This window comes from Ahaetulla prasina, chromosome 7 (genome assembly GCF_028640845.1).
Source record: "Ahaetulla prasina isolate Xishuangbanna chromosome 7, ASM2864084v1, whole genome shotgun sequence".
NCBI lineage: Eukaryota > Metazoa > Chordata > Lepidosauria > Squamata > Colubridae > Ahaetulla > Ahaetulla prasina.
The window spans coordinates 65,508,619-65,522,015 of NC_080545.1; the positions used below are offsets into that span (position 1 = coordinate 65,508,619).

General features: G+C 37.5%; 1 protein-coding gene across 1 annotated transcript in view; it reads right to left on the reverse strand.

Annotated features, from left to right (window-relative positions):
* Positions 1-4,107: 4,107 nt before the first annotated feature.
* The window catches only part of SREBF2 (sterol regulatory element binding transcription factor 2), a 43,210-nt gene continuing 33,920 nt past the window's right edge, over positions 4,108-13,397 (reverse strand). The window contains exons 16-19 of the mRNA XM_058190021.1: positions 12,809-12,977; positions 10,688-10,873; positions 9,295-9,406; positions 4,108-7,766 (exon numbers count right to left, since the gene is read on the reverse strand). Of these exons, the coding sequence (XP_058046004.1) occupies positions 7,546-7,766; positions 9,295-9,406; positions 10,688-10,873; positions 12,809-12,977 (688 nt within the window). The 3' untranslated portion in view covers positions 4,108-7,545. The remainder of the gene's footprint in view (positions 7,767-9,294; positions 9,407-10,687; positions 10,874-12,808; positions 12,978-13,397) is intronic.

A 13,397-nucleotide genomic window follows, 5' to 3' on the forward strand; every position in this document is an offset into this window, starting at 1 on the left:
TAAAACTTTAAGGCACATTTTAGATACAGTATAAAGGGCATGTAATATATATAACAATCCTCACTAATAGAAATGTTCATTCTTTCAAAGGGGACATTTAGATCCTTTGTCAGCCTCTATCCTTTTCCCACACCCCCATTTCTTGCTATCAAATTGACATATTCTAGGTATTATTTTAGTGTATTTATCCTCCTAAAACACCGGTGTCAAACTAGATTTCTTTGAGGGCTGCATCAGGGTTGTATTTAACGTTGGAGGCAGGGGTGAAATTTAATTTTTTTTGCTACCAGTTCTGTGGGTGTGGCTTGGTGGGCATGGCTTGGTGGGGGGTCATGTGTCTGTGTGGACATGGCTATGTAACCATGTGACTGGGGGATCAAAAGACAGAAACTCACTAAATGTTCTGCTGGAGGAGGGTTGGACTAGATGACCTCCAAATCCCTTCCAGCCCTGGATTATCCTCTGAAGCTATGTCTAGTGCCAGGTTTGTATTCCTTCCTTCCTTGCCTCCCTCCCTCCTTTCTTTCTCTCTCTCTCAAAAACAAAACCCCCCGCACCCCGCTTTTCCTCCCAGCCTACCTAAAGCCTGCTAGCCAAACCAAAAAATGGGGGGGGGTCCGTTTTTCCTCCCAGCAGGCTTCCCCTGGGAGGAAAAACGGACTCCCCTCCCATTTTTTTGGTTTGGCTAGCAGGCTTAAGGGAAGCCTGCTGGGAGGAAAAATGCACTCCCCCCATTTTTTTGGCTAGCACCCAGCTGAGCCACGCAATCATCTGAGGCTTGCATTTTTTTGGCAGAAGAAAAAATGCTTTTACAAGTAAAAAAAAACAACTCTGATAATCGTGCAGCTCAACTGGACATGGGGGGGGAGGGCAGGAATTTTTGCTACCTGTTCTCCAAACCACCCGCCGCCATCGCTACCGGATCGGGAAATCCAGTCTGAACCGGGAGCATTTCACCCCTGCTTGAGGGGCTGGGGTGGGTGTGGCTAGGATGGGCATGGCCAACTCGACATCACTCGTGTTAGGGGCACCTGTGGTGACCCGAGTGCTCTGCCAGCAAAAATGGGCTTCCAAGCTCCATTTTCGGCTGCAACAGCCTCCTGCAACCCTCTGCCGGAGAAAACACAGCTCAGAAGGTACGAAGCTCCATTTTCACTGGCAGAGGCACCGCAGGCCAGTCCCTCTCTATTTCCAGGTTGGCCCCGCGTGCCAGATCTAAGCACCCTACAGGCCGGGAGTTTGACACCCAACCTAAAAGAACATAAGCCCAGCAACAAAGTGGGAAATATATGATTAAATATGAAAGGCCACTAATAAATTAAATGGGCATTGGGCAAGAATTACAGTAAGGAACATTCTTACAGAGGAACTTTCTATATGCCATATGCCTATCATACGTTAGCAAATGTTCTCAGAGCCAACATACATTCCTAGCAGTATGCTGAGAATGTTGAATGATGGATTGTATTGAATATATTTTGCTGTGGCATTTCTGCCCTCTGCTGGTCAACAGAGAAGTAAAATACAGAAAAAAATTGACCCTTCTATGCATGATAGTCAGCTGTATATACAGAGAACAAGGAAGTCAATATTACCGTTGAATTTCCAAGTTCACTGAGGCTCATCTTTATGATTTCCTCTTGATCATGTTTCTAAATAAAACAAGTCATTAACTCTGTTTCCAAACTATAACTAAAACACAGGGAAGGTCTTCAGCTCCCCTATCGTTATCTAAATATACTGAAAAATTAGTCTTGACATAAAATTCCAATAACCAAGATGAAGCAATAATAAAATTGAAGTTTAATAGGCAAAAAAAGTTCTCTCTCACATTTCAAAATATTTCATTTCAAATCCAGACACTTAATAGTATGCTGTTCTATTTATAGACAGCAGGCAATATAGAGGTGGGGGAATGTTGGGAGTTTTCCTAGCACACAATCCTTAAGAATTGTCATATATAAAGGTAAAGTCAAATCTTTCTTATTCCAGCAAGTTGGCTACAGTAAAGGCCCATTTTATATAGTATCCTGACAATACAAATACACTAAACCTGTCTTTTGCAACTTCAGCAAGTTTAGTATTTTGGCCTTCAACTCCCAGAATTTTCCAGAATTCACCACACTGAATTGAAGTCCATAAATCTTATAAATTGCTGAGTTTGAGAAACATTGCATCGAACAGTATTCCTAAGCAGTGATATACTACAGGAGAGGAAGAAAGTAACATTTGCATTATATAACTATTCTTGAACAAATATCATATTTATCAAAAAGATAACCAATTTTAAGATAGTACCTCAACACAGACCAAAAAAGGTAGAAGTAGCAGGGGAAAAAACTAGGCTCAACTCAACTACAGTGTACTTACCATACATGTCAAGTTACCATTGCCAACATTAATTGAAGTGACTTCTAAAAATTCTTCTCCTGCCTAATAAATGTTTCCATGTCTCACACATATAAGTGTGCACGTTCATGTGTATGTTGTGTATATATCAATTTCTCACTCTGCTAACACCATACCTTCAAAAAGCAGGGCTGGATTAGGAAACAATACATATTGTGAGGATTGTTTTCTAAGAACTGCACTAGAAGGTAACTGGACACAATGCTTTATGGCAGCCAACACCTTCCATAATAGGCTAGTGGCCTGAGTTAATTCCATCCTCCTGTTTTGCAAGAGTCGTTTTGAAATGAGATGGGCGGCAAAGAAATCTAATCTATCAATAAATAAATCAGTGTAGCCATGTAATTAAGTCTTTGGTGCTCTATCCTCAACTGGTAAAAGTCTTAAGTTGCAAGCGGCATACAATCTTTCCCTCCCTCCAAAAGTTCTTGCATTTGTGGAATTAGGTCCTGCCTCACCATGATTGCTCCTGTTCTGGTTGCAGCCAAGCTCCTAAGCAGTGTTGCTACTAAGCACTGCAGCCGAGGTCCCAAGCCACGCTCCAGACAGGAATCACCACAACTGGTTGTTTACCATAGATTGTGTACCTGGAAGTTGACTGACATCCCTCTTGCTTACCTGTCATGGTTATAAAAGCCTGGAGCTGGCTTCCCTTTCGTCATCTGCTTGCTGTCTTCTCCTTATCCTATTTTCTCCTACACACCCCATTTTGTAGGTTGAAGGTCTGGATGAGATAATGCTGTCCATGGATGTCAGCATGATCCTAAAAAATGCCAGGGTGTGGCTCAATTAACCAGCCAGCTGGAACCCCAACGTGGATGCTTGTGAGTGGATTGTTTTCCACAGCAAACTATGAATTTGTATGAGGGAGAAATGAGCCCAGCTGCTTTTCTCAAATGTAGACAGCAACTTCAGTTTCGCTCCTCTCTTTCTCACAATTAACTATAACTGAACTGAGTTGTTAATAAGGAACCACATTTACAAAATTAATGATTCTTATATGTACGAGCCAATCACTCTTTCATACACACATGCAGAGAAACATATAAATATATACATATACAGCATATATATATATATATATATACACACACACATACATGCTGCTTTCTCCTCCTAGCATAAACAACAAAGAATAGAAAAGAAAATGAGGTAAAAGGAAGGAAAGGAAAATTAGGAACTGAGCTAGTTGGAAATGAGGTGAAGATTAGAGCCAGAGACAACTTGACAAACAAGGAAATAAATTCACCAAGTGAACAGCCCCACTACAATTAACAGCTAAGCTTCAAAGGCATCCATGCTTTGCAGAAGTAATGCCACTTGCGCCTCTGATGTCTATTCATCTTAGTTAATATAAAATTACCTTTCACCTCAAATGTACAATACTTTATAATACATTTCTTTTGGCAAACAGGTTTAAACATTTTGGCCATAGTTCTCTCAACTGTTTTTGGCTCCAAATCCTTCAGAATAGTTGAATAAACAATAAAGTCCACCACAGTATTCTGATGTTGCCTCTAGGCAATATATATTATTACCTAGAGGCAATAAAATAATAATTTATTATTTATTATAAATAATAAATATATATTATTTATATATTGCAATCAATGAACAAATACCTTTTATGGGAGACATATTTTTGGACATTTTTTCTATATAAGTATAAAGACAGTTTGTTGACAATAATATCAGACCCTGAGTTAAATTTTGTCTTTATTAGATAAATTACATAATGATCCATACCAAAAAGTCACAACTGGGAATAACAGAAACTTTCATCTCCTGACATCACCACCCGCTACATCTTCATGTATCAAAGCATCTCTATTTCTAATTTTTTGGGGATAAAAAGACAGTTTTCATTTTATATAAAAACAGAAAAAGTTACCATTATATACACAAAACATATATAGGGCTAGATTAGGAAGAACAGTTCCATAAATACATGAAGTATATAAAACTGCCAAAAATATGCGAGAAGGTAGATTTCTTTGTAGAGATCACATCTATGCAACTGTAATTTAAACAAGACAGTAACCTCATTCTTATGGCTGTGCAATATTTATTTAATTATTCTATTTTTATAGCCACCCATCTCCATCCAGTTGACTGATTAACATGAAATTTTTATATTGTAATGGCCATTTGCTCTTTTAACAAAAATAAACTACTTTCAATGCTCCAAATTCAAGAAACCATGAGATGCTCAGAAAGAGATGGGTATTTTTTACATTTTTTAAACAAATTAATTATATTGAATTATTTGCCCTGAGAGCACCCAGATGGAAGCATTTGCAACTTCAAGCCTACTTAATCAATCTGTTAGACTCTTAAGAATTCACACTGTCTTTGTGTTACTCCTGGGCTGATTATTTTGTTTTATAGTAAAGCAATATTTGCATGGATGTAACAGCAGTTGGGGGCATAAATTAGCAATGACCTCTAATCTCCTCAGTCCCAATAAGTCAATTATTTTTCCTACTTAGCTGCTACCTGCACTGGGAATGCCATCTTTAAGATCTGTCTTAGTGAATGGAATGATACTTTATTTAGCCTGCCAATTTAAATGTGCCTCTGAATCAGCAGCACCCTGGGACACTTATTCTGGCTATTCTGGCTTTACAAGAGAAGCAGGCAGAATTGCAGTATGCATATCAGTTGTAAGAAATACAAAATTAACTACACTTCCATCAAGGAAACCAGTGATACTAAAACTTTTTTCAAATAGCATGGTCAAATATTAAATTTCACCATGTACCAGAATGGGGCAGGATATACAAACTAAACAGATCCACTCACATATCTTAGGGAGAAACAGGAAAATTGCATTAAAATAAAATTTTACATTTCAATAAATGCAGGTTGACTGAGAACAGACCTTCAAGATGTAAGTCAAGGCCTTACTGTGGAATCTAGTTAACTATGGAGCATTAAAACTGTATCATCAGCATGATTTGCATCTCTTATGGAGATGTATTTGATCTAACTACGAAATAGCAATATTTAAAATTTCTTTACCACCACAGCTTCACATTTGGGGGCATCTGAATAGAAAGTTTAAAAGACCTGTCATTATTGAGAAGTTTAAAAGAGTTTTCATTATTGAGAATCCTACTTATGCAGCCAGTGATTACCAATCACATTATTTCAAGGAATAATAATTAAAGTTGGAATTTCCAAATTGCTCTTCTGCATGTGCCATTAAAAAGGAGCTTCTATTGAAATTTAGATCAATGCAATGAAAGACTTAAAAAAAAGGAGTAAGCAAAGTGGGAAACAACCATGGTTTGTGGACCTTAGAGTTCCATATAATATAAAATTTGTGTGATTCTGCCAGAGGAGATTGAGCTGTGCTTTGTTTCCTTTTAACACTAAAATACTTCATCCATTCTATACATATATACGTTATAATGCTCCCAAAAATTGTGGGAAAGAACGTAAGGGTCACTTCAGTTGGTAGTATAGCTACCTTACTACCAATTGGGGAACATGAAACTAATGTTTATCACTAGGTGGTAAATATTACATGGATATAAACAGCTTTGAGGAAAAAATTCTGTATTTTTTGAGGGCCAAGCTAGATGATTATCCACATGATCTAAAAGTGTGGCTAGGTTAGCTACCTCTTTGTTTATAACAAGCAGGCATCTAAATCAAGGTCTTGAGGAAGATCATTTTATTCTTGTCCACATTTCATCTTGCTCAAAATCTCTTTCCAAAGTGATTGAAGGTGGGATTTTCTTCAGCAAAACAATGCTGGAAAAGATGTTAATGTTCTACCCTTTACCTTCAGTCCTAATTGAAGTCAGGAAGCCTGCATCTTCCTGTCATTTAATCATTTTTTAATTAATGTTTTAGTTGTATTTATTTTTCCTTGTTTTCCCTATCAGGAAGAATATATAAAAGGAAGATTCAATTCCTGGCCTTACAATGCTATAGACCAGTCTTCTACAATCTGCTGGTTTAGATGTTATAGTTTCTCATATCTTCTTCAACCAGTGATATATCTTAGTCACTTAATTCCAAAATTTAAAGGGCTTTATCCTTGGCCATATTCAATGTCCTTCCAATAGTTGTTACTGAAGGGAGACATTTAAAAAAATCCTCTTCAAACATAGATTTGCCCGTGCCGTGAAAGAACAACTGAAATATGGAACAAGTTATTTTGTATTGTCTCCTCTACGAAATGTTCACCAGGAATTATTATGACTATTCTTTATTAAACTTCTGGGTTGTTCTGATTTGTTTTAACTTTTTTTTTATTATTATCACATCAATCTGATTTTACTTCTTTACAGCTAAGTACTGTTTTATAGTTTGAACAGTACATCAGAGTTGTTTTCCTAATCCATAGATTTTTTCTTTTTATTCTAATTAATTGCCATTTTTCTTGATTTATTTGCTGGTCTATGACTGAATAAAAATTGATTGATTAATTGGTTGATTGATTGAAACTACAGTTTCTATCATTCTGATCATCATCAGTTTACAAAGACTACAGAAAAAAGAGATACAGAATGAGATGAAGAGTATGAGACAAAAAGAAACTGGTATTTTTATAGTTTGCAAAGTTATAAAATATAAATAACCATAACCCAAATAGCATAAAAACCATAATGCACTTCTCTAGAGAACTGGCCTGACCTCCTAAAGCTTCTATTTTATAGGAAGGTATCAGAAAGTAGGACAAACGTATACTGAGGAGAAAAGAAGTTAAACTCAATCCTATCTTCTCTAAATCTATATATTACTGGACCAAGAACCATTGCAAATGCCATCAAATGAGACTTTGTAACATTTTTTTTGCTTTTTACCAACTCCTTGCCCCAAAGATGTTTTCAAAAGAGATTGTTTTGTAAAAAGAATGAGAGAGAAAAGCAAATTCCTCTTTCAAAGACATCCAAGTTAACCAGTCCAAGATATGAGTCTCTGCCAGGGGAAAAAAATAACTTTCTAGCACCAGCATGAACAATCTTTTTGCTTGGAGGCAAATAATTCGCCACTTGCTATACACCAAGTCACTGACTCCTATTAGTATAATGAAACTTGCACAAATCTGGAAGGGTTTTTAAGAAAAAGGAAGAGAATGGGACAAGAATTCATTCAATGTCTCATGAAACTATTCCTCTAGGGTTAGGAAGCAGCAATAGCTGTGCCACCACTTAGTTTCACAATCATCTGCTGACAGTCATTGCAGGAACGCATGTCGCCAACCTTCTCCAGTGTTCGAGCTGCTTCTGCCAGCAGGACAGCACGCTGGCCCGGAGATGACAGAAAAGACAGGGGGAGGTAGCGGCAGGCTAATAGAATTGCTGTAGCTCGTTCTCTTTGTCCGGGAAGAACATCCAACTCACCTAAATATGAAAATAAAATAAAAAAAATCTTAGTAATGAACATGTAATTAATGTTTTTAGACAATAAATGTATTGTAGAAGTTACTGAAATAATAAATACACTGGCTCCACCTCGAATTTTCTGCTAGAACATTCCAGTTTTGTTGAATTCTGATAATAAAACTCTGAATGCTCAAGTGTTCCATTTGTTGAAACAAAATTCAATGTAGGCTGAGTATTGTAGTTACTAAAAACAATGGTACTTGGCATAAGCCTCTTGTTTTTAATGTCAAGATTGGTAAAAAGGATAATATTTTAAAAGTCAAATTATAGCATCTAACCCAGCTAAAAATACTACTCCATGCAACTAATATAGGAGCTCTTCTTTTGTGGTGTAATGGAATACTTGAGAACAGAGAGATTTCTTTAGGCACAGAACAAAAAAAAACATATCGCAAAACAAAGCTATATATGCATCTATCTATCTATCTATCTATCTATCTATCTATCTATCTATCTATCTATCTATCTATCTATCTATCTATCTATCTATCGTGTCCAACTCCTCCGCTGACGGCCGGGTCAGGGAAATCCGAATCAGGCGTGCCTCTGCAGCTCTGCCAAAGTCCTAGCAAAGTCCTCAGGGCAGGCAGGAGACCAGAAAGTGACTTCAGCAAGATATGTTTAGACTTTGCCTGACCCAGAGAATGCCAGAAAGCAGGTCCTTTATATAGGCCATGGGGTATGGCTCCATGACTCAGCACTTATCCAGGCCTGCCCCTCCCTTCCTTCTGTTGCCTCCGTCTATCAAGTCTTCTGACGCAAGGGTCACTCCAGTCGGCAGCTGTTGGCAATTGACCTCCCTCAGGCTCACATGCTGTGGAGGAGGGGGAGGGGTCTAGTTGCTCCGTTTGCCTGGGCATGGAGCCAGAGCTGGGGGCTGGAGATACTTCCTCCTCTTCAGCCTGTCTGGGCATGGAGCCAGGGCTGGGGCCGGGAGGCATACTAGGACATTCCTCCATGTTCGGAAGCAGATAAGAAGGCCCCGGCTGTGGTGAGATCAGACGAGACACAACACTATCTATCTATCTATCTATCTATCTATCTATCTATCTATCTATCTATCTATCTATCTATCTATCTATCATCTATCCATCCACCTATGCTTCTGAGTGTAAAAATACCAAAAACAGTATTCTATATTCTATATTATACATCCAAGAATAATTCAGGATTCAAGCATTAGGTGCCTCTTATCTACATCTCTCAAAAAAACCCATAAGTCAGCCAGAAATTAAGACCAAACTGAGATCAACTAACTTTCCAAATATAGCAGCCTTGTCCTTTTAATAAGCACTTTTACAATTAGGCATAACCCACAGAAATATTGTTGTTGTTTTAGTATGTTTAAATATGTGAATTCCTAAATTCTATGAAAGAAGATATGTTATCAGTTCCCACTTCTCTAAATCTTACGAGCAGTTTGTCCCATTATATCTCCTTCCGTTTTTAGCAGATAAGAAAGAGAACAGCACAAGAAACTACAGACCTTGCTTGGTATTCTGTGGGGTCTGACGTCTGAGACTATGCTCAAGCAGCTGATGAGTACGTGTGGGGCTGGCTCCTGCCATCAAGCGGACAGTGGCCTCATGAAGAAAAACCTAGAAAAGTAGAGAAAAATTGAAATGCCATGGAGATGACTTTAAGAGGCAGACTTCAAACATTCATTTCTTAGATTTTGGCTTGATATCCAAAACTGTGATGGGACATTTTAGATTTTAAAGTTTGTCTTTTATCCACCTTCATCCTCTTGGCAGATTCACCTACTCTCTGTGTATTTTGTCTGTTCTGTTTCTGTATTCCCTCCCACAGAATTACCATAGCTGAGCTGCAAAAATCTGGACAAACACAAAATGGTGGCAAAGTCTTTATGTTCTGTATATCTCTGCTGACATCTAGTGGTCATTAAAATTGCACAGCCAATATATTGTCCAACTCTCCCTTGGCAGGTGGCCTGATACAGGTGCAAGGCTGACCTCTAAACAGTTCATGCTGAGAAGACAGAAGAATTTGGATTGCAATTCCCTTGGGGAGGTGAGGAGAAATAAATGGTGAGCCCTACAGCAAACTTTTAAAACCCCTATCTTCTTAAGAGTATTTTAATGGCTAATTTATCCTCTTAGCTGCTTTCTGGTTTAAACCAATGTAGAAAGAGTAGAAAGCTAGGAAATTCTCAGTTCATATCACAACCATATCACAAAAATAAGCCTTATGGGGTGGAACAAAGCATGTGTGCACACACAATTATAATTACAAAATTGTTCTAAGGATGTAAAATAAAGTGAAATATTGTAACTTTCACAAAGCATCTTCATCATTTCATGCATATTTAAGTACCATGAGCAAAGCTTACAATTGTAGAAGTATATCCAGAAGAAAATCTGTGATAATACTGCAAACAATGTTAAAATATTTATGAAAAACAGATTCAGGCAGAGCAATTTGTTTTTCTGGCTTACAATACCATGCAGGCACTCAGGAGAAAACAAATATGCAAATGTGAAGAAAGCCAACATTTTCTCACTCTGAAGTTCTCTCAATACCATTCACAGATTCTTACACAAACGCATTTGTCTGCCTGCCTATCTATTTCAATTTTTTTACCAAGTTAAAAGACAAATACAAAGAAAAATAAGAAAGAAAAAGGAAAAAGTGTTTAAACCAATACAAAGACAAGAAAAAAATACTAAAAGCAGCAGTTTCCAATCTTTACAGCAGTTGTAGACCTACTTAATATTATTTCCCCCTTTCAAGATTATGTAACAATTCCCTCCTCCCCATATACAGTCCTTTTTAATAGATAAATCCAGAAATTACCAGTTCCTTATCATCCATTTTTAGCAAGAAGTCCACAGAGGTTTTCCACTATCACAGATTCTTACCTTTCGGTAAGCAAGCCTGAAACTATTTGCTAGTTTTCGCAGGCTGCCAAGATCTCGCTGGAAGCCAGTCAGCTCAGAAGCAGAAGCATGGTGCATGTCTCCCAAAGCTAGACTAGAATTTGTCTGTTTCTGCCACAGAGTGGTACGGAGAGACAACAGTAGATCGCAAGCTAGCAGCTGGATCATCTAAAGAGACAAGAGTCTCATTCAGCAACAAGAATATAAAAGTATTCAAAGAACAGTAATGGCAGGGGGTGGGGGCTGCAGTAACGCTGCTAGAAAATTTCTGATGGTCACAGTCAGTTTTGAACAACCACAAATGGCCCAGGAATCCCAAACCAAAATGCAGTTTTTAATAGTCATTATCATTACTACATACTGTTGTATTACAGTAAAAAACATATTTATTATACAAACTAAACAATAAACAGAAATAAAAAAGTATCAGCTAGATTAGAATATAAAAAAATAAACAGCCACATTAAAAATCTAGACAACTCTAAAGGAATTAGATAACCCTATTTACAAAAATAATAGATAAAATAGACTATTAAATCTATTAACAGTATATAACTACTTAAATCAAATAAAATTAAGTAATATGCAACATAAAAATCAAACAGGCCTTTCACCAGGGCGTCCTTAAGTTCCAAATCCCCAATCAAAGGAGCACCCCTATTCCCCAGTCAAAAGAGATTTAAGCTCAGATTTAAAGACAGAAAACCAGTATCTTCAATTGTATTATTAAAAAACTCAACCCAGCTTACATCTAAGAAGATATCTCAAAGACATTGCCATCAAATAATATTAAACTTCTTTATAATACATATATCATTGCTTAATCATTTGTTAACCAATTTTTGTTTCCTGTTTAATTAGTGCTTTGTGAAATTAGAATGTAGTGAAACCGCACTGTGTTCATCTTGAATTGCATTAACAAGAGAAAAATTGTTAAAAATTGGTTTATTTGTGTATATATTGAAAATGTGCATTTGACCCAACAGTTCCCCAGAAGCAGAAAGCAATACAATGTTGGATCAAAATAAAGATAATAATAATTTTATTGTCATTATAAGTGTATATACAGTATACCCATACAATGAAATTCACTTGACACCCAAAGACCAGGTCCAATACACATAACAATTCCCAAACACCCCCCCACCCATCACAAAAATGGCATCAATGTTCACAGAACTAAAATGTTGCACATTCTGTGATGATAAAATAATGCTTTATAAGAAGCGTACCATTTGATTTATTCTTTCAAAATACAAGCCATAAGCAAAGTGTTAAATACAGTACAACAGTTATATGTTTTCTTTGCCTGGTATTCTTTGGGTTGCTTTCATGAGCCCTTTCAATCTACAGTATTGACTCTGCATGTTATTTCTGGCACTTGGTCTCTTTTTGGGGGTACAGTAATCTATATGTCACTGATTAATCTGCAAGAGGGTTGGTGAATTAAATACTCCTTCCTACCTTTGGATGGAGGGCTAGATTAAATGGTCTGTGAGCAGGGGTTGGAGTAGATGACCTCCAAGGTCCCTTCCAACTCTGTTGCCTGTTACCTGGGCCTCTTGATCAGTAGCAATATTCAGCCGGTTTGGACCAGTTCAAGCAAACCGGTACCAGTGGGCCAGCTCACCTGCCATGCCGTCCTATTTAGCCACGTTTTCGAGCCAGGCGCATGCATGGAAGGTGTCTGCCAGTGAACCGATGGTAAAAATATGTGAAACCCACCTCTGCTCTTGATCCACTTTATATAAAGTTCCTAAGAATTCCTTCCCATAGCAACAAAAACTTTGAAAACCAAGGCTCAGGGAACTTGACTTGTAGTGCAGAGATCAGGCAGGCCTCTGAACTGCACTGCAGAAACATTGCATGAGTATTTCTAGAACATGCAATGCAACTACAATGCACTACAGTTGCCACCCAATAGGGTACAATGAAGCTGTATTTGCTGCACTAGAGGAAGGCAAAAGAAGGAAGAAGACTCTTCATTTTTTCATGGGTGAGTAAGAAGAAACTAGACATTCAGTCTCAAAGACATTTAATAAAAACCATATACATTAAGAAAACTGTTTGTTACCTTAGTTCAAGTAAGTATGCATGACTTACATTGTTGAGACTTGTGCTTGAGACCCCACTTCTCATGTTGAGACTATTCCAGAGATGAGTACTAGCTCTTTCACAATGACTAAATGAACTATGCTGCCCATCTGCCTTGCTAGACAACAAGACATTCATGGCTTTGCATACATGGAAGATAGCTCGTACAAGGGCATTCCTGGAGGCATAGAGGGAGGAGGAGAGACAGAGCAAAGAAAATGATTAATGTCTTTTAAGTTTTAGGAACAGTAGATTTGTTTATATTCTGCCTTTATTATTTTTACAAATAATACAAGGTGGGGAAAATATCCAACATACCTGCCTCCTCCTATTTTCTCCACAACAACCCTATGAGATGAGTTGGACTGAGAGAAGAAACTGGTCCAAGGTTACCAAGCTGACTTTTATGGCTTCAAGCAGCCCTTTTTTAAAAATGTATTTCCATACACTTTGCTATATAACTGCTTTGGTATATATTCTCCCCAAAAAAGTGCTAAAATGAGCCCTATAAATGAATTATCACTAGATAATGATGCAAAAACTAGTATAGTAGATTTATAAACTGATATTTCGCATCCACTACTTCTAGGCAAACTTG